Here is a 27,058-nt window from a genome sequence, read left to right as displayed (position 1 = left end):
GGCGTCTATTCTTCCTGGGAGACTTTGCTTCTTCTTGTTCTAGAGCTTTCAGATGTGCTGTTAATTCACTAGTGTGCGATTTCTCCAACTTCTTTATGTGGGCATTTAGTGCTATGAATTTCCCTCTTAACACTGCTTTCATAGTGTCCCATATGTTTGGGTATGTGGTGTCTTCATTTTCATTGATCTCTAGGAAGTCTTTAATTTCTTTCTTTATTTCTTCCTTAACCCATTGGTGATTCAGTTGAGCATTATTCAGTTTCCATGAGGTTGTAGGTTTTCTGTAGTTTTTGTTGTTGTTGAAATCTAGCTTTAAACCATGGTGATCTGATAGAACACAGGAGGTTATTCTGATTGTTTTGTATCTGTTGAGATTTGCTTTGTGGCCAAGTATGTGGTCGATTTTAGAGAAAGTTCCATGGGGTGCTGAGAAGAAAGTATATTCTTTCTTGTTAGGATGGAATGTTCTATAGATATCTATTAGGTCCAATTGGGTCATGACATCGGTTAAGTCCTTTATTTCTCTGTTAAGTTTCGATTTGGGAGATCTGTCCAGTGGTGAAAGTGGGGTGTTGAGATCTCCCACTATTAATGTGTGGGGTTTTATATGTGGTTTAAGCTTTAGTAATGTTTCTTTTACATATGTGGGTGCCCTTGTGTTTGGGGCATATATGTTCAGAATTGAAACTTCATCTTGGTCGATCTTTCCTGTGACGAGGATGTAATGTCCTTCTTGATCTCTTTTGATTGATTTTAGTTTGAAGTCTATTTTGTTGGATATCAGAATGGCTACCCCTGCTTGTTTCTTAAGACCATTTGATTGAAAAGTCTTTTCCCAGCCTTTTATTCTTAGGTAGTGTCTATCTTTGAATTTGAGATGTGTTTCTTGTATGCAGCAGAAAGATGGGTCCTGCTTTCGTATCCATTCTGTAAGTCTATGTCTTTTTATAGGTGAATTAAGTCCGTTGATATTAAGGGATATTAATGACCAGTGATTCTTCATCTCTGTTATTTTTGGTGGTAGTGTGTGTGTACTTCTCTTCTTTGGGGTTTACTGTTGTGGCTTTATCTATTGCCTGTGTTTTCAAGTGTGTATCTGACTTCCCTTGGTTGGAATTTTCCTTCTAGTGCTTTCTGTAGGGCTGGGTTTGTGGATAGGTATTGTTTAAATCTGGCTTTGTCTTCGAATGTCTTGTTCCTTCCGTCTATGATGATTGAAAGTTTTGCTGGGTATATTAGTCTGGGCTGACATCCATGGTCTCTTAGTGTCTGCATTACATCTGTCCAGGTCCTTCTGGCTTTCAAAGTCTCCATTGAGAAATCGGGTGTTATTCTGATGGGTTTACCTTTATAGGTCACTTGGCCTTTTTCCTTGGCTGCTCTTAATATTCTTTCTTTATTCTGTACATTTAGTTGTTTAATTATTATGTGTCGAGGGGACTTTTTTTGGGGGTCTAGTCTGTTTGGTGTTCTATAGGCTTCTTGTATCTTCATAGGCATTTCCTTCTTTAAGTTGGGAAAGTTTTCTTCTATAATTTTGTTGAATATATTTTCTGTGCCTTTGAGTTGGTATTCTTCACCTTCTTCTATCCCTATAATTCGTAGGTTTGGTCTTTTTATGGTGTCCCAGATTTCTTGGACATTTTGGTTCATGACTTTGTTGGCTTTAGTGTTTCCTTCGACTGATGGAACTATTTCTTCTACTGTATCTTCAATGCCAGAAATCCTCTCTTCCATCTCTTGCATTCTGTTGGTTATACTTGCATCCGAAGTTCCTGATCTTTTACTCAGGTTTTCTATTTCCAGCATTCCCTCTGTTTGTGTCTTTTTTATTTTTTCAATTTCCCTTTTCAGTTCTTGGACTGTTTCCTTTGTTTGTTTCATTGCTTTTTCATGATTTTCTTTCAGTGCTTTATTGTTTTCTTCCAGGATTTTAATGTTTTCTTCCAGGACTTTATTGTTTTCTTGGAGGGCTTTATTGTTTTCTTCTAATTTGTTTGCCCTTTCCTCTAGTTGTTTACAGCGTTCTTCCAATTTTCTTGTCTTTTCCTCTACAGAAGCCTCTACCTTCTTCATGAAGTTACTCATAAGGCTACTTTCTTCTGCTTCTTCCAATTTTTGGTGTTCAGGTCTAGATGTTGGAGGCGAGCTAGGTTCTGGTGATGCTGTATTGCTCTTCATTTTGCTGTATGTACTTCTGCTTTGACGTCTGCCCATCTCCTTGTGGTTCCTTCTTGGTCTTATCAGTGGACTTGTTTCACAAAGAGCTGACAGACTCAGGAAGACTCTCTCTCTTGTCCAAAAGGGAGTTCTCTTGTCCAACTCTCTGGTCAAGAAGGGAAGTCGTCGGGGGCAGGCTGGGAGCCCTTCTCCTTGTTTTAATATAGAGCTAGCATATGGATAAAAAGTTACAGAGTACTTGCTTTTATTTTTTTATTTATTTATTTATTTTCATTTTTTAAATTTATTTATTAAATTTAATTTTACATATCAGCCACAGATTCCCTTGTTCTCCCCCCTCCCACCTCCCCAACCCCCCAAGCACTTGCTTTTAGAAGAAACAAAAGAAAGACTTTATATTACTGACAATTAAAATGGCCTTCAAGGGACAAGTTCTAGTGACAGAAAAATCAGTTGACTGTAATGATACATTCAATAGGAAAAGAGAATGTACGTGATTTATGATGTGATCAACTGAATAAGTTTTATGACACCTGTCTGAATATGATTAATAAGAAGATAGGTTGTGATGGTTAATCTTAATTGCCAAATTGACCCAACCTGGAATCCCCTGGGAAGAGAGATTCAATGAGGGATTGGCTAGATCAAATTGCCCTAAAGATATGCCTCTGGGGAGATGGCTGGATTACTTGGTAATCAGTGTGAGAATTCACATCCCTCTTTGGGCAACACTATTTTCTGGCTTTTGATTTAGGACTACATAAGTGTGGAGGACAGGGTCAGTACAAGTGAGTATGCATGCATTCGTTTCTCCCTCTGCTCTCGATTGTAGACGAGATGGGACTAGCTGTTTCATGTTCTTGCCATCTTGACTTCCTGTAACAATAGAATTGTGAGCTGAAATAAGCCATTTCTCCCCTGAGTTGCTTTTTGTCAGGATATTTGATCACAACAAGTAAATGAAAATAGGACACAGGTCTTAGGGTGATGGAAGTTTTTCACTTACAAGTTAAGTGTGAAGAAAAAAAAAATCACAATGGCATATACTATTTGGTTTTCCAGAGCTATTGTCCTTGGCACTGGGGAGAACCAGCTTGTTCATTCGTGCCCCCTCTTGCTCAGTCCTTGACACTGGAGAGAACCAGCTTGTTCATTCGTGCCCCCCCCTTTCTCTGTCTAGCTCTCCACTTCTGAACATCTGTATTATGTTCGTCATCACCACCACATGTTCTTCCTCCTTTGCCTACTTTTCTCTAGTTCTCTATGTGGTCCCTTTTCTAAAATATTTTATTTTATTTTATTTTACAATATAATTTAATTCTACATATCAGCCACGGATTCCCTTGTTCTCCCCCCTTCCCCCCCCTCCACTTCCCCCCAGCCCACCCCCCATTCCTATCGCCTCCAAGGAAAAGACTCCCCTGAGAATTGAGTTCAATCTGGTAGATTCAGTCCAGGCATGCCAGTCCCCTCCTCCCAGGCCGAGCCAAGTGACCCTGCATAAGCCCCAGGTTTCAAACAACCAACTCATGCACTGAGCACAGAGAGGCAGAACAAGGAATAGGAGGAGACCATGGTAAATGAAGACCACATGAGAATAGGAAGAAGCAAAGTGCTAGAGAGGCCCACAGAAATCCACAAAGATGCCCCCACAATAGACTGCTGGTAATGGTCGAGAGACAGCCCGAACTGACCTACTCTGGTGTTAGGATGGCCAAACACCCTAACTGTCATGCTAGAAACCCCATCCAATGAGTGAGGGAACTGGATGCAGAGATCCGCCCCGGGTGGAGCGCTGGGAGTCCAATTGTCGAGAAAGAGGAGGGTTTATATGAGCGAGAATTGTTGAGACCAAGGTTGGATAAAGCACAGGGACAAATAGCCAAACGAATGGAAACACATGAACTATGTATCCCCAACTGGAACAGGCCCTCTGAATAGGTGAGACAGTTGATTGGCTTGATCTGTTTGGGAGGCATCCAGGCACTGGGACCGGGTCCTGTGCTCTATGTGGTCCTTTTACGACGGCCTTTCTTTCTCGAGGCCTGGTTATGACTTTTCTGTAACTGCTATTTACTCTTCCCCAGATAACGTCACAGAATCCTAAATTGGCAAATGCCATTTTATGCTTATAGCCTACAAATTGCTACAATTATGCTGATGCATAAAGTTACCTCTACCAGTTTTCATATATGGATATCACTAATATCTTATACTCTTGATTTGTATCGGCAGCTTCTAACCCATCTCTACTGTTGTTTACCTTATTCAGTAATACTCTGTCTCTCTTGTCTATCCACATGGAAAACAACCTAAGAACAATCTCTGATATTATCCACGTTCCTTCCAGTCAGCCAGTGATACCCATCAATTCCAATTCAGAATAGATTGACTGTATTTTCTTCTTCCTACTTCTGTTTCTTACAGTTTAGTTCAAACTATCACAAAACCATTTTATATAATCGTTCAATGACTTCCTATGTCTTTTGAAATATAATTCAAACTCCTATAGAACTCCCCATCCTCACAGGCAGCCTTACTATCTGAGCTGCAACTGCTTTTTTCTAAACATATAACAGTTTTTTTCCCATTACACCACTTGATTTCAATATTTCTTCAGTACCAAGCAACACTTACTGATCTGGTGTCTTTGAGTATATATATATAAAGATTGAATGAGGTTGTATTATGAGTTATAACTATAGGATGGCGAAGGTGGAGACAGAGAGATCGTGGGGACTCACTATCCAGTCGGCTTAGCCTACATTGCAAAGCTCCAGGTCACTATTTCATAAAACAAAGTATACAACTCCTAAGAAATGACAGATGAAGTTGACATCTGGCCTCCACATGCATGTACATGTATGTGCACATGCCTGCAAATGATACCCCCTCACACATCTGTACATACAATACCAAAGACTGACTGGGAATCTTTCCTATATTCAATGCAAAATTGTTTATGTTCTTTCTCTATCTCATTAATGTCCTTTTATTTAACATAAGCATTTTTCTCTTCAAAGTTGTGTTTATTTGTAACGTTGCTTGTCTTAAGGTTAGTTTTCTATCATCCCTTTACTAGACTGTCATCAGCCTTATGAGATAGGACATGTCCTTCTTATTCACTCCTTTCTCTCTACAACAGAGGATGTAGGAAGTTGGTTATTGAATGAAATAATTATCACAAAAGACTGGTCTTCCTATTTCTATTTTCTTCTCTGTTACATTATTTTCAAAAGACCCCAAATAATCTTTTCAATTAAATTTGATCATGTCCCTTCCCTAATTTGATCACAATACAAATAGGGTGGAGCCCATTATATTGATTTTCAGTGATGTTTCCTTGCTCATTGTACTCCAGTTATCTTTCAGTTCATTGATACCAAATTCCCCTTGCTTGAATGGCTCTTCCTGATGTTCTCTGTATAGGTATTTCCTCATTCTTTAAACATTGGCATGTTGTTTTTTAATGAAGTACTTTCTCTGAATTTGAGGTAAATTATTTTTTTCCTGGAGCTTGAATGTATTTATTGTTAGTATTCATTAGCTTTTCAGTCACTAAAACTATATATATATGCACATTTATTTTTCACTAACCTCTTCTGTTAACATGATGGATAATGATGCTGGTCAGACTTTCTTTAGCATCCAAACATGATGCTTTCAATAATTAGTGTTTTAATTTAAATGATATGCAATGGTAGTAGAAGGTTTTAAAATAAATGAGATTACCAATGGTTACAAACTAGAAGTTGGTTCCATCTGCTTTGGTGTTGTATTGTTTTTAGGGAAGCACATTGTCTTAATTTTTAATATCTATAAATGCAGCATCAATTTTCCAATGAATTATAACCCTTGTCGGAGGGAGAGATTAAAATTTTATGAAAAAAATGTAAGGCATAACATCTCTTAGTAAGGACATAAGCTCACTAATTTCTGAATGTCAAGGTCCAGAGGGAGTGGCTTGGAAGAGGTTGTTGGGTAATAAAATCGTTCATCAGAAGGGTAAGCGTGAGGTAGTTCTTTGAGACAATGGATAATTACAGACTTCATTGCCGGAGTCTCAGTATTAATAAAAGGGAACAGCAAAGTCATTCCTCACCTCCTCGTTCAGAATTGATTTTGTGGTCTGTATTAGGTATTTTCCCCCTCACTGTGACAGAATGCCTGCCAGACAGCTTGAAGGAAGAAGTTGACTTCTGCTATGGTTTCAGTGGGATTTCAATCCATCCAAGTGGGAAGTCAAGCAGAACAGCTGTGACTCTGGCAGTGCTATTCATACCGTAATGGGCAGGCAACAGAGCAGGGTTGTCCCCAGTGACCTATTTCCACCGAGCAAGCCCTTCTTCCCAAAGACACCAAAACCTTCATAATGGTAAACTGAGAATTCGGTGTTGAAAGCACAAGTCAGAATTATAGCAAGAAGAAAGAAGGAAACATCAACATTAATGTACTGATGAATACAAAATAAATCAAGTTCAGAAACCAACAGCTAGAGAGGAAAGGAGAACAAAAAATGGCTTCCTAGTTGCTTAGGGAAGAAACTATTTTAAGTGGTAAATTGAATCTACAGATAAGATTAAATATGTAGTTAGGTTCTATTGTTAAGAAGAGCCCGCGTGACCAGTGAAAATCTTATAAAGGAAAGCATTTAAAAGTGGGTTTATAGTTTCAGGGCCATTATCATTTAAGGGTTAAAATTTCCCTCCTTTAGGTACCCTTATAAGTTTTATAGTTCAAATAAGCACAGAAACAAAACTGGAAGATTTCATTAGACTGCAGCAACTTGTAAATACTTATATAATAAAAGGAAAGAATCAACCCATTGGAAATGTTCACAAAGAGTAGATGGTATCATTAAACCATCAGTAAGGCATACAGTATGTACAAACAGCAGGAAGGAGCTAGCACTTCAGAGAAATAGGTCCTTTGATAACCGAGGGAAGAATCCTTGACTTAGAATTGTTTCTTTATGGCTAAAATGTAGATTTAACTTTTGAATTTACTCACAATTTTTTTATTATTAAGTAGTTGTTCTATTTTACATTTAGATTAGCTGACATATTTAGACGGTTTAGGTACTTATTCATTATATTTTTTTTTAAAGTGACATTGATGTTTGAGCAAGAATGTCAATATTCTGGGTGTGACTACAACTAATTTCCAGGATGTCTTGCATAGTAACTTGCATGTATTATGCTGTACAATGTAGTTAATTTTTCACTAACATTCTATACCTACATTTATTTCATACAGGTAACAAATACTGGGTGTTCAAGGATACAACTCTTCAACCAGGTTACCCACATGACTTGATTACCCTTGGGAATGGAATTCCCCCTCATGGTATTGATTCTGCCATTTGGTGGGAAGACGTTGGCAAAACCTATTTCTTCAAAGGCGACAGGTCAGTATGAATGTGGCACACTACAGATACACACATTAACAGTTACCTAATAATTTGAAAAGCCAAGGTCCCTAATCAATAATAAACATTACTGTAAATAATGATACATATATATCTAAACACAAGAGTTAGTATACTAGAAAGATTGTCAGTGTGTTTTATATAATATATTTAAGATAAATTTTTATTGAATCCTAAATAATAGAGATATTATAGTAGAAAAGACCACAAGGCTCCTATTTTAACCCAAGGCTCCTATTATAACCATGACACTTTACATTCTTTTGGAAGAAGTGAATAATGAGCTAGAAAGAAACCAGTGACCTTGATTGTTTTCATTCTGAAAAATACCACTAAGCAGTACAGCAAGATTATGATGAGACCAAGAATCATGAGGGCTGAGATGACAAAATGTCAAAGACCATGTGAAGTAACCTCTGGATATAGCTGGATTTCAGTCTGGAATTCAGTATCCTGCAATATGTCACTGAAATAAATTGCTCTAGAGGTTTGGATTTCGCTCCCCCCTCCCACCGCCCCTCTTTTTCTTAGCATAGAAATTTAAATTTTATTTAAACATTTTAAATTTTATGTGGTGTTGGATGCAAAGCTTGTTTCTTTTCGGTGTGATTTATAAGTATGCCTGAAAACCGATTACTATTTCTGGTCATGATTTATTTTGAAGTGTTGACTAGGTACACGTTTCACAAATAGTGCCCTACTTAGCCTGGGGAGATGGCCCAGTGATTAAGGGTGGTTTCTACTCTTCCAGAAGATCTGTTTAGTTCTCAACATCTACATTGGGTGGCTTATAAGTGCTTGTAACTCCAGCTCCAGGGTACCTCATGCCCCTTTTGGACTACACAGGTCCCCACAAACATGCAGTATATAGTCACACAAACACATACATATAAATATAAATAAGTCTTAAAATGACTTACCTAATTAAAGTCAGAATTATGCAATATAGACAACTGTCAAAGCAGATGAAAAGGCTATAATGTCCTTTATAATCCTTATAATATTGTTGCAAAGGGTTACTTTGAGAAAGGTTCTCCCTATGTGGTCTAAGTTGACTTTGAACTTGAAATGTTTGTTCAGCCTCCTAAATGCTAGAATTATAGGCTCATGCCACTACACCAAAGTTACATAATTCTGTCAATGGAAAAAACATGAATATGAAACAGCTCATCCATATGCCAAAGAGTTACTTTGGGACAATAGTAAAAGATTTCTCTATGAAAATACCTAGCTTTCAAATTGCTCAACCTGTTTAAATTACAATGTTAAGATCTGAATATACTTTTTAATCTGTTAATGAATCCATAAGCTCAGTTTTCAGGGGAAAAAAACAAAATGTTTGATTTTTTTTGTTAATGTTGAAATATCTATGAAATTAAAATAGGCACCTGTGGTTATAAGTCCAACAATTTTTGTAAGATACTGTGGATAGGGTTGAACAGTTCTAATCCCATTCAAGATAGTGAGCTACATATTAAAGCTGACATGCAACAGAAAACCTAAACATGTAAGCTTAAGTTCACTTTCTCAAATTGCAAAATGATCTCAAATTGTACTTTCCATTCCTTTCTAGGAGAGGTGAAATTTATTTGTTTTGACAAATTCACCCAGAATTCTATTCCTATATGTAATTTATAATACAAATTAGCACCCCTTAAATAACTTCTGGAAATGTGATTGCTATGAATGTTCCATGACCTGTGATATGGACGTTTTGATGAATGTTGATGGCTGAGTATTCTAAGAATACGTCAGGAGGAAGAAAACTTATACCAAAAGTTTTGAAGAAAAACAGGGTATCACTGGGCAGCAACATTGTCATAAGCATGCTGTGTCTAAAAAGTACTAGCAACAGCATGACTCAACATCACACTGAGCTATGAACTGAAGAGTTAGTTTAAATTTTAATTTTAAATTACTAAAATGGAAGAAAGATGTATTAGGTGCCAGTGCTGTTTTGTTGGTTCAACTGGGTGCCATAGCTGCTGTGATTATTGTTTGGACACTATCACGGGGAACTTAAAGTACAACATAAGAATCATTGAGGAAATTAAGTGTAATAAAATAATATATTGTGTTGATTCACCCTCTATAGACATAATACCCTATATAAAGTATGAATATTATTATATTGAGGTATGTCAGAAAACTAATCTGATTTTAAGCGTTTAATGATGTTATTAGGTGACCATGCTATCCACAGGATTTTAAATTTCCCAATATTCTAGTTTAATATTTTACAATTCACTTTAACTTACAGTTAAATCATCTGCAATGAGTGCATGTGTGATGTTCCATTATTTAATTTATCATTTAAAGGAAACCCCTAATGAATAAAGTTTAATCCTATACCAATTGCAAATATGTTCTTACATATACAGATTCAAAGATATGTTCTCCACGTTCATGCTATTAGGTATTGCCTTATTTCCCTATGCCAAATTATACTTGGTTCAATGCAAAAAAACAATTATATATGACTTTAAGTTCTACTGAAATATTTACTTAAGGTTGATCTTTAGATTATGTCTAGTTTCATTTTTCTGTTGCTGAGATTAAAAAAAATTACCCCAGCAAAAGTAGCTCAGCAGAGAGGTTATTTTGTCTGACAGTTCAAGTAGTCATTCATCCTGTAGGAGAAAAAAAGGCAGCAGGTGACTGAAACATCTGGTCACATTGCATTCCCAGTAATATACCGGAGAGCAAGCCTTTGTAATTCTTAACTTGTATTCTTCATTTTGTATAGTTGTATAGTTCAGGGTCCCCTTCCTCAGAGAATGGTCCCACACACAAGCAACAATTACTGTGATTAAGATAATCTACATCCTTCAAGTATGCCCAGGGGCCTAGCTATTGTATCAATCAAGTTGATAATTAACATTAACCATTAGAGAGTGTAAGTAGTTACGTCTCATCATTCAAACCTATGCAATCTGTGATCCTAACTCACTGCTGCTCCCTCCCTGCTGCTCCCTCCCTGCTGCTCTCTCAGTTCTGCACTCACTGCTGCTCCCTCCCTGCTGCTTCCTCACTGCTGCTCTCTCACTGCTGCTCCCTCACTGCTGCTCTCTCACTGCTACTCCCTCACTGCTGCTCTCTCACTGCTGCTCTCTCACTGCTGCTCTCTCACTGCTACTCCCTCACTGCTGCTCTCTCACTGCTGCTCCCTCACTGCTGCTCTCTCAGTTCTGCACTCACTGCTGCTCCCTCACTGCTGCTCTCTCAGTTCTGCACTCACTGCTGCTCCCTCACTGCTGCTCTCTCACTGCTGCTCCCTCACTGCTGCTCCCTCACTGCTGCTCTCTCAGTTCTGCACTCACTGCTGCTCCCTCACTGCTGCTCTCTCAGTTCTGCACTCACTGCTGCTCCCTCACTGCTGCTCCCTCACTGCTGCTCCCTCACTGCTGCTCTCTCAGTTCTGCACTCACTGCTGCTCCCTCACTGCTGCTCTCTCAGTTCTGCACTCACTGCTGCTCCCTCACTGCTGCTCTCTCACTGCTGCTCCCTCACTGCTGCTCCCTCACTGCTGCTCCCTCACTGCTGCTCTCTCAGTTCTGCACTCACTGCTGCTCCCTCACTGCTGCTCTCTCAGTTCTGCACTCACTGCTGCTCTCTCACTGCTACTCCCTCACTGCTGCTCCCTCACTGCTGCTCCCTCACTGCTGCTCCCTCACTGCTGCTCCCTCACTGCTGCTCTCTCACTGCTGCTCCCTCACTGCTGCTCCCTCACTGCTGCTCTCTCAGTTCTGCTCTCTCTGCTGCTCTCCAACTGTTGCTCGCCAATTGTTGCTCTCCAACTGTTCCTGCTTCACTGCTGCTCTCTCATAACTTCCTCCCATGGTTGCTGTTCCTCTCAGCTCTTGCCTCAAATATCAATTTTTTCACAAAGGACTTACTTTCTAATGTATTTTGTTTACTTTATAACGTTTTAGACTTGTTCCACTCATAGTAGTTACTGGCTCCTATCATTTTCTATCTTCATTGATGATTTGATTTGTTGTATATATACCCACCTATCTAAAACTCCAAAGTTAATAAAGTAAGTGTGTGTCTGTTTTTTCAGTATTATATCTTTGGAACCAAAAAAATTCAACGTATATGTTTGTCTACCTGGGCATGTGTAGGTACATATATGATTTTTAGTTGCAACTTTATGAATTATAAGTCTACTTAGATAGCTTTATGTGCTTACCATGATTTAACTTTAACAGATTGAATACTCATTTCACCATATGAAAGATACAGATAACAATACATTGCAGAAGACAGAATAATTTTTATGTCAGTTGTCATTCCAGTGATTTCAATCAGTGTTTTAAGTCAGTAATGGGTGTATAACAATACAGCAAGCATTTAATGAAAATATAAATACTTGTACGAGTGATGTTTTTCATTCATGTATTGTGTTTGTCCAATTTTAGATATTGGAGATATAGTGAAGAAATGAAAACCATGGACCCTGGCTATCCAAAGCCCATCACCATCTGGAAGGGGATCCCTGAATCACCTCAGGGAGCTTTTGTCCACAAAGAAAATGGTACACAGCACACGCACTTCTTAGCTCCTAAGTTTTCTATTTTAATATCATACTGCTTTATGTTAAATGAAATAATTTGAAAATACCATGCTAGAACTATGAATTATGTATATTCATATTTGTAATTCCTATTTATATTTCTTCTTCTTAAGAATGTATGCTTAATATTACTCTCTGGACAGATTTATATTTAATTTATTTATATCTATTTAAATTTATTAGAAGAAAATATAAGTTGTACTTTACTTTTGAGGAGTGGATATTATTTAATGACATGATATACATATCTATTAAAATTCTTGAAAATACGACAAATACGTGTGGGACAGGAATTTGTCCCAAAGACTCTGTCCTGAGTTCAGCCAATTTCAATGGTAGTTTCTGCTAATCCATGCTTACTAAAGATTCCCCTCAACACAGTCAGACTAGAATGAATGTATAGATACCATGATAAAAAACAACATATAAGCCCTACACATTATGTTTGATAATCATAAATCAAAGAAGACAGAGCATTAAGACGATATCTCTAGTTTGCTCTTCAACCACTATCAAAATTTGCTGTTAAGAATTTTCTTCTAATAGTGATTTATTTCAATCCATAAATTTAAAACCAAGTAACCAAATTTTAATATTTTTTCACATTTTGTTTCTAGGTGAAGCATGTCACTTCTAATATCTAAGTATTAGCTTTAATTCTTCCCTTAATCAGTTATGAAATACGACTATCTGATGCCATATGAATGCTTCCAATATAGTTCATAAATTCATTTAATTGTCCAACCAAAGACCTCTTCACCCATACTCAGCTGTGTTAAATAGCTTATTGCTAAACATATTATATATATTCTTAAAACTTGATACAAAAGAATTTAACACATGGATTGTACTTTAGTACACTCTCTACAAAGAAGATGATTGACAAACTTTCCTAACTACATTGATGTAATCATTGACCTGTTGCATCTTTCTAAATTCCTTACTTGGTCCAACTGAGCAAACACTAAATCTAGCTTCCTAAGCAATCATGCTATTAATTTAAATTCTAACTATTGTATTTTTTCTTTTATTGTTGTTGCTGCTGCTGCTTTTACTCTTTACTCTTTTCCTGTCCTAAGTAACTACACTAATCTAAATTCCATTTGTTCATACCAAAGTGATTTCTTCTTAGCCCCCATTCTTCAACTGTATTTTAAAAAGCTTGGTAGGTTTTTAACTATCCTAAAATTATGGCAGAAAATTAGCCTCTCCTTCAAATTATTCCTACATTCCACACAACTGAAATATTTTATTTATTTATTTTTATAAATTTAGTTTAAGTAAATCCAAACTGTTTTTTTTACATTTTGTCTCTTTTTGCTGTTTGAAGTCTCATGCTTAACTGTTGAAGGAGTTCTATGTCTTGATTCTGTTGATTGTATTAATTATGCAACTCACTACTCCCTGTTAAAAATCTCCAAATGCAATTAGGATATGCATTTTGATTCAGCATATGTATAAGATTCATTCTATCCATTAATCTATTTTAGCACTAATTAATACCATGCAAGCAAGCAAATAACAAAGAGGATAAAATAGAACACAGGGTCTCACCAAGGATTGTTCTACCGAGGTAGACTGTCTCGTTACTTTGGGAGGACAAAACAATAGAAAATGATCCAATAAAGTCAAAACAAATATAAATGAAAACAATATTAAAATTACATTGCATTGTCATTGATTTCTTCCTTAAAAGCTTTCCTCATATGAAGCATAACACAGAAATAGAGCAGCAAAGCTACTTTTTAGTAAGTGAAACAGCTGAAAATGTATTCAATTTATATTTCATAAGTGAAGATAAACCTAAATTACTACAGATGATTAGGGCAGAAACAAAATTTGACACGTCTGTTACAAAGTTTTCAGACTACCTCTTTTAGTCCTACTGACCAGCTTTATTATTCTAACAAATATATTCTGTAGTGTAAATTATATTTCCATGCTTGGAGTTTGTTACTGTAAAATTTAAACTCTAGACTGGTCAGTATGGAAGGGGGCCTCTTCTGAACTTTGCTGTGCTATCCATTACCTTTACAGTAATTAGTCTTTGCTAAAAATTAGAGATAAGAACACTTTTAGTTGTTACTCTCCCATTGATAGCCATAAGCAGTACTTTCACCTAATTTGAAAATCTAATTACAAACCAATGACATTTTTTATCTGTGATCATCTCATAGTCTGTTATTTGACAATCATGAGAATTTCTCACGCAAACTTACTGAATAAGTACACTGAGTTTCATTGGAATGATACTAGTTTCCCTGCAGGATAATTTGAGTCTATATGCTTCTGCTTTCATTTAGCAAGTTGCTATAACTGAATAACTCATCTTCAAAGTTGAAAGCCACAGTAGGTATTTATCGCATTGAACAAAATAACTTCCAATATGAAGTAACCAATAATGACCTATCTGTCATCCCTAAAATTTCTTGAGTTTGCAGAATTCTTTATCCCAGGAGTGACACTTATCTGACCAGTGGTATTTAAGAAACACAGTCATGTGTTATAGCTCTATAGAAAGAGGTTTAAGTCTTTTTGGTCTTAGTAATTAGTATTTGCCTCTGAACCCCAATATCTCTCAAAAATAAAAACAGGAAATTAATTCTTCTTAATAGTAGAACAGTTAAGAAAGATAAAAACAGTGCTTTTAACAATGTAACTCTTCCATAGTAATAACATACAATAACAATCATCATTTTGAACTGTTAAGCTATAATATTCTGTTCAAAATAGGTAGCTCCCAAATGTATTTTTCAATTACTATAGCATTTTTCTGTCTTTTTTGTTGTTGTTGCTGTTTTGTTTTGGTTGTTTGCTTGTTTGTTAGTTTTAGTTTTTAGTTTTACCTAAAAATAAGAAAAAAGTCCAAGTAGCACAATCAGAAACTTCACTGGATACACATCTTAAAATATTGGAAAATACTACTAAGAAAATCCACAAGTTTGTGTATGTTAGGAATTTAAAACATCTATTATTTTTAACTGTAATATTTTGGATCATAGATTACTGAATTATTTGAAACTTCCTACATCAACTCTTCATAGATGAACGAGAAGTATTACTCAAATATATTAAGATAAAATTATGGTTTATTCTCTCTTTATTCCTAAAAAATGTAATAATGAAATTTAAAACTCCATAAGTTGGAACAAATTTAGGATATATAAGTAGATATGACAAATGAAGACAACAAATGGAGAAAAGACAAAGTAGGAATGACCTACAGCCAAAAATGAGGTTAGTGTACAACATGCTATAAATATGTGTTTGCTTATTAGAATTGCCAATAGTCAAAAGAAAATACCTACAATCCACTTATTTGTCATGATTTCTTATCTAAATAACAAATGGGAACCTCTTGTTTAGGAAGAGCACAAAAATTCCCAAAACTAAGATGTTGAGAACGTGCCCTGATGTGTGACTAAGTGAGAAACTTCTTTATTGTGCATTGAACAATCTCCTCAGTGGCAGTTTGAGGATCAGCAATGGTTTAATTTTTCAAGCAATTCAAAATTCTCTGATAAAAGTTAATATCATAATTCTGATGTGAATTATGTATTAGTACTCCTATAAGTCAGAAAAAAGTATAACACCCTCTTTATAATCCACAACAGAAATGGATATAGATAATAGGTAGTCTGCATCCCATATGTTTCAGTCACAGATTTCTTAGATGTTAGAACATATGAGCCAGGCTTGGTGGGATACACCTGTAATCCAAGCATTGGGAAGGCTGAAGCAAAAGAAATAGTTGCCCTACATTTGAGGCCACACTGCACTCTATAGAGAGTTCTGGGCCAGTTTGGGGGCCAGACTTAGACCCTTTCTCAAACAGGAAGAGATAAATGGAGAGAGGGAAGAAAGGTGGGAAGGGAGGGAGGGAGGGAAGGAGAAAGGAAGGAAGGAAGGAAGGAAGGAAGGAAGGAAGGAAGGAAGGAAGGAAGGAAGGAAGGAAGGAAGGAAGGAAGGAAGGGAAGAGGAAGGAAACAGAGAGGAAGGGCACATTTCTGGAATGCAGCACCCAGAGCCTTTGTAATACAGTTGAATTTAGGATTGTGTTTTCTTCCTTTCAAAATTGAAAGAATTTAAGATCTTAAAACATGTTTTGAGAAGTAATCTATTTCTTAGCATTTATATGCATATACATGATCACAAATAAGTAGTACCTGTGTATGTATGTTTTCCCCCAGGCTTTACCTATTTCTACAAAGGAAAGGAGTATTGGAAATTCAACAACCAGATACTCAAAGTAGAACCTGGGTATCCAAGATCCATCCTCAAGGATTTTATGGGCTGTGATGGACCAACAGACCGAGATAAAGAAGGACTCAGCCCACCAGATGATGTAGACATTGTCATCAAACTGGACAACACAGCCAGCACTGTGAAAGCCATAGCTATTGTCATTCCCTGCATCTTGGCCTTATGCCTCCTTGTATTGGTTTACACTGTGTTCCAGTTCAAGAGGAAAGGAACACCCCGCCACATACTGTACTGTAAACGCTCTATGCAAGAGTGGGTGTGATGTAGGGATTTCTTTTTTCTTTCTTTTCCAGGAGTTTGTGGTACCTTGAGATTCAAGACAAGAGCTGTTATGCTGTTTCCTAGCTAGGAGCAGGCTTGTGGCAGCCTGAATCGGGGCTGACCTTCCAAACCTAGAGGGTTGCTGGTCCTGCACATGAGTGGAAATACATTCATGGAGAATCTTCCATGATGCTCAGTATCTGCCGTTCTTCAGTCCTCTGTCTTTCTTTGTCATTCAGTTCTAGGCCTTTCCTCTGCACGCTCAATGCCCAGTAAAATTTCAGGATTAACTGCAGAAGAGGAAAAACAGAAGAAAAGGTTCTTCTTAAGTTTTTAAAAATACTTTTCCTTCTGAAATCTGAGCCCATTTCTGGGAGAGAGAGAGAGAGATAAAGAGAGAGAGAAAAAAAAAACAAAAAGAGCAAATCAGAAAACCCATAGGTTTTTGCTTTAAAGCAAAAGAAGAAAGAGTTTAAAAACAACAAAAATCCACAATTGAACTTTCAGGAAAGTGTGAAGACCCAAAACAGCTTTGTCTCCAAAGAAGATAGCTCTGTGACCACTATGGATAGTCTCCTGCACATCGTTTTTTTCAGGTGGGAGATCTTGAACAGACATGCAGGACTCTAGACTGTTGGGACAGCCATTTTCCAACAAACAAGGGGCCAAAATATCTGCAATATAGTAACAGCCTTAATAATACATGCATTTTTCGTTTTCTACAGCTGTTCTCAGCTTTGTCCACAACGTTTCATCACCTCCATACTCATAGCTGTTTTCAAACAGGACCTTTTGATTGTTTTGAAATGTTTCTGCACCCCCTCTTGCCTCCTGACCCAACACCATTGTGATGTTCCTGCCAGTTGTGTTAGGCCTTTGTCCCAGGCCTTCCATTGGTCTGTCAGCAATACTCAGCAGAAAGCAGAGCAAGAAGCGTGTGTCTCTGAAGTAATTAAGTGATGGTTATTTTATAAAGACATGGGACTCTGTGCATACATCGGTGTAACCCTTTGAGAACTATCAGACCAGGCTACAGAGTCAGGTTGATCAGTCTTGCAGTCTGATCATTGGTAGAACTGGCCAACAGTGAAAGCCATCACAGGTTCAACAAGTTCAGATTTGTAAAGTATACCTTAAATCCCATGTAATTCTTTAATGACTGACAGCAACCCATAAATGGTTTTATAACAAACAACAGTGATGTGACTTGCCAAAATTTTTCTGGCAAATAAAAAGAGATATTTTGTTAACAGTATCTTATGAGAGTGAAATTTTATTTGGATAATTGGTTAGAACAATCTAAGCCTTTTCTCCTTCAGACATACTGAATTTTTTTTTATTTAAAATCCATTGCATGAAAATTCAATTTGCCATAAAATATGCAGTTAGCATTGTGGGGTTAAAAAGGAATTAAAACAATGACTCTGAGTTTGCATGAATATCTTCCAATGCATTAACAATTGCATGTCAGCCATAGTTCTCAAAGGGTTGGTGTGGCTTCTGGCATTTAGCCATCCATTTGATCACTGACAGAGCCAAGAGACACCAAAGCATTCCATTGTTGAGTGTCATTTGTCCTAACAGCAGTATTGTCATTTTCATGTGACCTGCAGAGCAGGTTTGTATCAATATTTTTTTCCTAGAGAAAAGTCAGCAACTGACAGACCTCTATTGATTTTAGGAGCTGCTTCTTGCAGTGAAAGGCTTTGCAGCCACGGGGCTGTGAACTTATTAGAGATGGTCAGAAAGAAAGCACCCCGTGAGTCAGACAACTGGCTTTGTGTGAAAGCCAGCTTTGGAGGGGATTAGCTTTTGAAACAATGAACAGCTTGCCTTGAATTTGATATTGATCTGTTGACTGTCATTAACAACTTAAACATTGTCTTCTGTGAAAAATTTCCCTGAAGAGTCCTGTTCTGTGTCTTTGCCCTTTGACCTTTAACTTGCAAACTGGCACAAACTGAAGGAAATCTGGTGTCACTGCTCCAAAACCTAGTAAGCAAGAGCTGTTTCCTTAGAGTGAAGAGAGAGTTTGGGTATTGGATCTGCAGGTGGACGCTTTGCTCTCTACATGCACACTCTGAATATGCCCTATAGGTAGAGGTATTTTTTAATTTTCTTCTTTAATTTCAAGCTTAATTTCATCATTTTAGTAAAAATTACAAAAAAACATAGGAAAAAAAAACCTCAAATACTTGAATGGCCAGTGTGGCTTTTATATAAAGCAGGAATTTTATACTAGTGAAAATTTCTTACTCATTTGCTAATAATACACATTTCCAGATGATTTTTAATGAGTGTAGGTATACATTCTTATTTGGAAATGGATAGTTTGGCTGCCTTGAATTTATATTTATACTCAACATAGCATGAAAATTAGAATGCCTTTTGGTTAAACTACATGTTTATGATTTGGTTGGGGAAAATATTTTCTAATCATGGGTGGCATGCTGAAAAGCCTTGAAAACTGGTGTTTCCTACAATCTGAGCATATATCATGTAAGGCTAAGTCAAAATGAACAGTTAGGAAAGAGGAATGGCTTCGTAGCACCACATTATGAAATGTAGATTGTACTTCAACAGGACATCAAAGATTTTGAATGTGAGGGCCAATAAGAAAGGGGAGGGCAAGGATCAGCCCTGTATTTCTACTTCAAGAACTTCCTTTCTAGATGATGCTAATATTATAGTTAGTTCCTACAGAGCATGGAGGACTGTATACATAAGCCTGTTTATACAGTGTTTGCTTGTTAGAGGGTTTAATCCTTTCAGGACCTTGATGTCAAGGAAAAAATGACTGGAAACTCTTCTTTTCTAATGATAGAAGTGAGGAGCTGTAACATTTTGGGACATGTGCAAATCATTGAGAAACTCCATCAATGTACATTGAACTTTTTTTCTCTCTAAAATCAAAAAGAATTTTAATAAGCAATCTATTGCGTCTTTACTCATTCATCACAGTACAAGACTGTAAGTACCTAAGGGCTAGAAAATAATCATAGCATTGAAAAGGAAGGAATCTTCAATATGCTTGAATTATAACAAACATCGTGGATATGATTTGGGTTGTGTTGCCTTGAATATGAGAAGTCTATGTATTTAAAAAAAAGGCTTATATGTCTACTATCTTGACTAAGACATTTATAAGACCACAAATGATAAGAACTAAATACAATGTAATAAAAATCACTGGGGTTCCTTTGTTCATTGTGTGCCAGGCACTTCATTCATATGGTGACTCTTCTTACACTTGGGATTTGTTTAGAAAGGAAAACAAAAGAAAAGAAAAATATGGCAACGCTTAAGAAAGCATGAAAATGAAAATGATTAATTAATCCAGCATATGAAAATAGCAATTTAAATTTAAAAAAGGAAGTTCTCTGGATGAGGAACATAATGTCAGCTCAATATTTGTGAAGACATGGAACCAATCAAGTTTTTCCTGTCATCTCTAAATAAGTAACAAGAAAAGCTCAGACCTACTATTTCCAAAACTGAAATGAAAACATATTCATGTTCATAAAATAATTCATCTGTTTCATTTTTTATTACTTTACCAAATATTGAAGATAACTGTAAACAAGGTAATGGTTTTACCTAAAATAAATTTATAGTTTATAATTTCAGATAAATATTGTTTCTCTATATATTATTAATCAGACTAAGTAAAATATTAAGATGAGTGATCAGTTTGAATTTTCTATAAAGCAGTAGTTCTGCATCAATCCTGTAGAGAAAGTTGTGATTTTAGGTACCTGCTAACCCATCTGAGAACCAAGTTTGCTGCAGAGACGGCGACCACAGCAGGTGAAGACAGATGTTCTCTGACATAGCAGAGGTTACAGAGCTCAATTAGAGGATAATAGGCACTACTGGCAAATGTAGTTTCCATTCCTAACCAGAGAGCAATGCTTTTCTCAACCAAATGTAATAAAGTACTAAGTAATAATCACCAAAAGACAATTACTAAGTATTAAAAGATAGAGACAGCTTCACTGAAATAAGAAAATGTTTGTGACTCGAGCTGCCTACAGTCTCTTTTATCAACACATAATTTGGCTTTTCAAATACTGTACATTTACTTTATTTCATTTCTGTGAATGATTACAATGCAATGTACTGGATATAAGAGCATTGCCTAGATTCTACTGCTCAGTGTGATATCTGAATAAGAGTGTATATACTGGATCCTAGGAAGAGTAATGTAATAGTCTCAAGTTCTCCATGTTGTGTTGATATCTCTAATATGGCACAAATTCAGATTCTTGTTATGTGGACCTTACAATTGAGTAACTGGTGCGCCCATATTAATTGATCTCAATGTGCTATCTGAAGAAGAATAGATGTTATACTTGAATAGAAATGTTAAACAAAAGTCATGAAAATAACCAATTTTTTAGGTATTTGGTATTTATTTCCAGAAACAAATAAAGGCAGTGATTTGATGATAGTTTTGAGTCTGTGAGATTGTAGTATATAATGAAATAAGCCTGGGGATGGTGAGGAAATATTTACAGTAATCACAGCAAAATGTTTAATTCTTGATACCTTAAAGATCATATTCCAAGATATCATAGACACAACATACCATTTAAACCACAAGTGTGACATTCAGATGACCTATGGCAAAGAGCTATAAATACAATCTTCACTAATCTATGATACCACAGAAGAGGTCAAGGAACTCATAGGGTAGAATCTAGGCATTCCTTCCAAAGGCAATCACCTCCCCAATATTGATGTATAACAACCCCAGGAAACAAGTGCCAGAGTCTAATGACAGGTTTCCTGATGCCAGAGTGGAAAGGATAGCTATATTGTATAGTTGAAACAAGTCCCTTTTCAAGGCTGAACTTAGCAAAATAAACTAACAACCAGGGATAGTACCACACCATTAATATGAAAGCTTTATTTTATAAGTAGAATGAGCAATGGAGAAGGACAAAACCAATCTTTTATAAAATATAAAGTCATACTCTAGCAATCTGTAATATTACAACTGGAAGTTTTACTTTAGCAAGAACAAAAATAATAGAGAAAAATGAAACTTCAAGCTCTTCACACCAGTGATGAGTATGTTATTTATCAATGTATATACTTAGTCAGTGCTCATTAGATGTGAACCATGTAAATGCATCTGATACTTATCCATTGCCTCATAAACCCAAAATGTTAAAAATATGCATTCAGTAACCCCAGTCAGAGAGATGTTAGAACCCTGTGAGAAAAGCCATTTCTCTAGGATAGAAATTTACCTCAATAATCATAGAACACAAAACATGTGGCATAGTAGCAAAAGTTGCCTTAGTGTTCTAGTCTGATCTAATTGTAGACGTTGTCTATAATGCACCACTGACATCGTTTCTCATGTCTTTCTATTGGTCTAAGTTTGAGTTGATTTTTAAGTATTTCAGGTAAGGTTAATAACATCTAATTATCTATATCTCCTTCAACATGTCTACTCTGACATATAATTCAATAGTATAGAAAGCCTAGAATGAATACTGACTTGACATATTCACAGAAATTCAGAGAAAATTACTGGTGATATTTCAAAATTCCCATCTATTTTCTGGTAGGATCCAGAAGCAGCAGCTTTCAGTGTTGGAACATGGCTATGAACTGATGACAAAACATGACATACATCATTTCTTTAAAATAATCTAGTATTTATAGTAAGCAGTGATAGAAGACTATGAGAAGTTTAGTGATGTAACAAAGGCTTCACAGGCATTGGTAGTGAATGCTTTTTAAAGAAAATGGGGCAAAATCAGTACTTGTGATCAGTACATTGTAAGCATTAGAAGCTATATATGGAGGACATTCGTATATGGAGAGATCTGAGATTCTCTGCCGTTCAACTGAAAAAGCAGTGTGTCTTGGAATTTTTCTTATATTAACATAATGATATTATTCAGATGTGTGCTCGACGTGTCCTTCCATGAAAGGGAATGCCGGGCTCTGCAGGAAAACATATCACAAGCTGGAGTGTTGTGCTGATTCACGTGACATTGCCATATGCTCTGCTACAGAGCTGGATAGTTATGCCCTTAAGAAGGGAAGAAAATATCAAATATAAATATAACTCTTTCCAATTCTGCCACTTAGCTTCAAAGTAAGATATCACTAACTTTTATTTCACTGAGAAAATGGAAAGAAAGAATGGTAAGCAAGAATAAAACAAACAAACAACAAAATTTCAGCTGACAAAGACATTTTCTACAGTTTCCTTCACCTGCTTTTGTTCATGGGAGAAAAAATTTTTTCCATATATATATATGAGTTGCATATAGACTTCTTTCTAGCACTTGATATGTAGCTAGATTGGATCACAAGCATAGTATTTTAACACAGGCCTTTGATACATGCCTCATACATTATGTAGCTCTGGTGAGGTATGACATGAAAGGATGCTTTTCCCTAGGATAGGCTACGGTGCTGCTTGTACTTGCCATATTTGTATGACTGTGTGTTGCTTTGTTGGTCTGTCTTGCCAGGATACCGATGAATAAAGCCTTGTGTAAATTGTCTATTTGAAGTCACTAGAATGCATGTTTGCTCTCATGTGATACCTTTGGATTTCATTCCCTTTCTGTATACTAATAGGCCACTTGTTAGTATAAAACATACTTTGAATGAATCGTTTCAGTAGTAATACAGGGGTTTTCTAATATAATAATTTTTACTGCTCTGAAATAACATTATCACCTCACTTCTTGCTCCTTGTGAATTCCATTTCCTATGTAAAATTAGGAATTTATGTTGGATCATCATTTCCTTCTTATATATGACATGAAATCCATTATTCCTTTCTGTACTCATGAATCCAAATTCTCACAGTCAACCAAACATGTATTCCAATCAAGAGTGAGTGATCATCATCATTTTCCACCCCGCTTCTGTGATCGTTATTTGATTCCTTTCAGAAAGTCACCAATTTTTCCACCCCAATTTTGTTATTTTTTAAATCAGATTTTATTTCCTTTCTGTTTGTGAAAATGAGAACTTAGCAGCACATAGGTGAAACCCTGGAGATGTGTCTTTGTTTCCCAGAATTTTCCAACAAATGTTACATGTAAAACACAGTCCTTATCACATCCCAAACTCTTTCATTGGCATATATTTTTATAGAGCTCTTCCCCTGAAAAAAAAGTGAAATGCTGAGTATAATTGCTGTTGTCTGATGATAAGACAGCAATGAGAATTTATTTTGGGAGAATGTATCAAATATAAATATAAAGTATGGTAAATATCACAATGTAGTGTTTAAGTACATCAGGAGGAAATGCATGCCTACATCCTAGAATCTTTGGGATATTTCCCCTTAGTGGTAAATTACAGATATATGAAAGAGATAGAATAAAAGAATAATGTATATTACAGCAGTGGTTTCTGCTGCATTGGTTTTGACTGTATCAGCATTTCTATTGTGGACCTCTATTTTCAGGGGATTTAGAGACTTGGCCATAAAAATTTGCTTCAAGTATAAAAGTCTTTAAAGATTTTTTTCTTACATGTATCTAATTTTAATCAAATATATTTTGGTTTTATATTATTAAAAGTAAATTGATGAAGTTTACTAGTTTAATTTTGTGCTAATATCAACTAAATAAGCTTAATTTTTAATAAAAACAAAATATAATCAGTTCATAGTCTAATTTTTTAAACAAATCAAGTATTGTTGACATTGAGAAATTTACCTGCTTCACCAGTGTGGTATTTATCTTCAAGATGTTTTAAGACTTCAATACCTATTGTTATCTTGATTCTAATAGTGGATCAGTATAACTGACAATGAATATAGATATGTGATATCTATATAAGCTATCTTATAACATATATTTGGGAATATATAGTATATGATATATGTGTGTATATATAATACATATATATTCACTAGACAGATTAAAAGAAAGACGATTCCATCAATTATTAAATAAATACCATATATTTTCTCAAATACTTTTACAGACATTTAGCTTTCAGAGTCCAAATGAGATATAAGCAATCACAGAAGGAAGTTGTCTTCTAGGCGAACAACAAGTGCTTTACAGCTTCCCGTGAAAATCACCTTTCATTTATATAGTATGGATATTACGAATTAAAACATTGAAAGTAAAGCAGGATTTATTAAACAACAATAGACTGTGAAGCAGAGAGAAAGGCCAGGAAGTTATGATTTTAGATAGTTGTCTTGTGGTTATCTGTACCTTAGCTTTTACTTTATTCCTTATGATGTTTTCAGTTACAGAGAGTATGAAGCTATAACTGTGAGTTTCTGAGTTTCTTTCATTGTACTTACACTACATTATCTCACTAAGGTTTTGATAACATGTACTTTTCTGTGTACAAGGCATGAAATAACAGATTTATTTTCTCAGTGGATTTTAAGAGTTGAATGTTACAGTTTTGCCCACACAGGATTATATAAATTTATTCCATCTTAAATTTGGCATATATATATATATATATATATATATATATATATATATATATATATATTTTCCCGATTGCTTCTACTGACAAACACAAAGCTTGTTTGTGTGCAAATAAAAGGCTAAATAAATGGTGCTAAAGTGTATTATGACTGTCAGATATAATCAGGCAAAATTTTGTGGTGCTTCAATTAATTTTTCATTGATTTTATTGACCAGTGTGTTGAACGGTGTTTATTCACAAATTGTCTTTTATTAGTAAAATTAAGGCTTCATAGCACATTATTAATAAAGTGGTTGCCTAGTTTGTGTAATAGCTAGCTCACCAAGCTATTATCTCCTTGACTCCTTATAATGAGGCCTCATTAAAGGTCAAGGGTCATGCTATTAATCTCATTCTAAAGATCAGTAACATGACTGAATATTTTCACAAGGTACTTATGTTTACAATGCTATAACCCTTTGACCGCTGTGGCAACCTTAACCATACAAATGTCACAAGCTAGAATCATCAGCATGGTTTTTGCCATGGCAATCAAAGAGTTAAGGGCTGTGCAGTTATTTGTTTTGTATTTATTAATTTATATTTATTTCATTTCCATTCAAGAAGGGGTTTGGATGGGGCAGTGTTTGTCTGCTGTAAGTGTCTTAACCTAGGGGAAGGTTAAATGGCTTTTTATACTGTTGCATCTTCTGTATTTACCATCGATTCATTGTGTTGTAATTTTAAAAAACTGTCAATAAATAAGAAAACCGAAAATCGTTCATAGACATTGTGGTTTTAGTCATGATTTGCTTCCATTTATGACCAGATGTAGAATATGACTGAGAGCATTAGTCTTTACTGTCTTTGGCTTCGTAATTAAGAAACAGCAATCGAAAATGATGGGGTAATATACAAAAAAGTTTCTTGTGTCTTTTCCTGAATTAGCAAGTATATTTTACTAGCCCTATCAGTTGGAGAATTGCTTAACAGCTAACAATATGCAAACAATTGTGATCAAGGAGAGGAGCCAAAAATTCTACTGCACCACATGTACTTCAGGCGAGTGGCCATGAGCACAGACGTGGCTTTTATGAGACTTGAGACATATGAAAAATAACTATTTAGAGAAGTAAGTGTAAACTATCATTTAAAGTTGTACACCAACCCTGATTAAGTAAATTGAATTAAATTTTGTTTTATGTTTTATATCGAGTCTCTTGCAGAATTTCATTTGCAGAACCCTCCCTTTTTTTTCTTGTTGCTGGGATCTGAACCCAGGGCTGTGCATGATGAGAGTTCACTTGGTCCTCTTTCTTTTAGTAATCATATTATAGTAAAGAAAGAGCATCAACCAACTTCAAGAAATAAAACTAAGGGTAAAACTCTTTTGTATTTAGCATTTGGATAAATTAAGAGTCAGCTAAATATCATTCGGAAAATAGTCAATAGCTCTATTTAAAAATGACAAACTAAGAGAGCATTTTTTAAAATCAGTTCTTGCATGTATCAGTAATCTCCGAATCCTAAGAGCCATCTGAATTTTACAAAGAATAACAAATTGTATTGGGAGTAAAGCAAAAAGACATTCCCTCATACAAAAATCTGCCCCCCTGTGTACCAAGAAATTAATCATATCCATCCATACAAACACATAGAGGAAGAAAATGAAAGAGAAGGAGAGGGAAGAAAGATCCCACGATTGGCCTTGCACTTTACACCCTCCTGCCTTAGCCTCCTGCTACTGGACTAATAGTCATATCTCACCATGACCAGCCTAACTTTATGTATTGTAATCCACATGTAAACAAGGATCTGGAGACAAGTGAACTACGATGGTCATGGGAGATCAATTGCCTAAAAAAGTATGTGAGAGGCAGAGCTGTTTCTGTTCTGTTGCTGAGCATTTGTCCTAGGGCCAATCCAAAGAA

The 27,058-nt window shown here is 35.9% G+C and overlaps 1 protein-coding gene and 1 long non-coding RNA gene across 2 annotated transcripts in view; one reads left to right on the top strand and one right to left on the bottom strand.

The window, feature by feature from the left end:
- Mmp16 (matrix metallopeptidase 16) overlaps window positions 1-16,710 on the top strand; it is a 252,643-nt gene extending 235,933 nt beyond the window's left edge. Inside the window, exons 8-10 of the mRNA XM_006983265.4 lie at window positions 7,438-7,588; window positions 12,031-12,146; window positions 16,376-16,710. Of these exons, the coding sequence (XP_006983327.1) occupies window positions 7,438-7,588; window positions 12,031-12,146; window positions 16,376-16,710 (602 nt within the window). The remainder of the gene's footprint in view (window positions 1-7,437; window positions 7,589-12,030; window positions 12,147-16,375) is intronic.
- LOC121827152 (uncharacterized) overlaps window positions 1-27,058 on the bottom strand; it is an 88,012-nt gene that overhangs the window by 39,365 nt on the left and 21,589 nt on the right. Inside the window, exon 3 of the long non-coding RNA XR_013048981.1 lies at window positions 16,832-16,999. This is a non-coding gene — a long non-coding RNA (uncharacterized LOC121827152). The remainder of the gene's footprint in view (window positions 1-16,831; window positions 17,000-27,058) is intronic.

Source organism: Peromyscus maniculatus, chromosome 2 (assembly GCF_049852395.1).
Source record: "Peromyscus maniculatus bairdii isolate BWxNUB_F1_BW_parent chromosome 2, HU_Pman_BW_mat_3.1, whole genome shotgun sequence".
Classification (NCBI taxonomy): Eukaryota; Metazoa; Chordata; class Mammalia; order Rodentia; family Cricetidae; genus Peromyscus; species Peromyscus maniculatus.
Note: the sequence above shows the minus strand (reverse complement) of the source record. Positions and strands in the feature narration are given on the sequence as shown.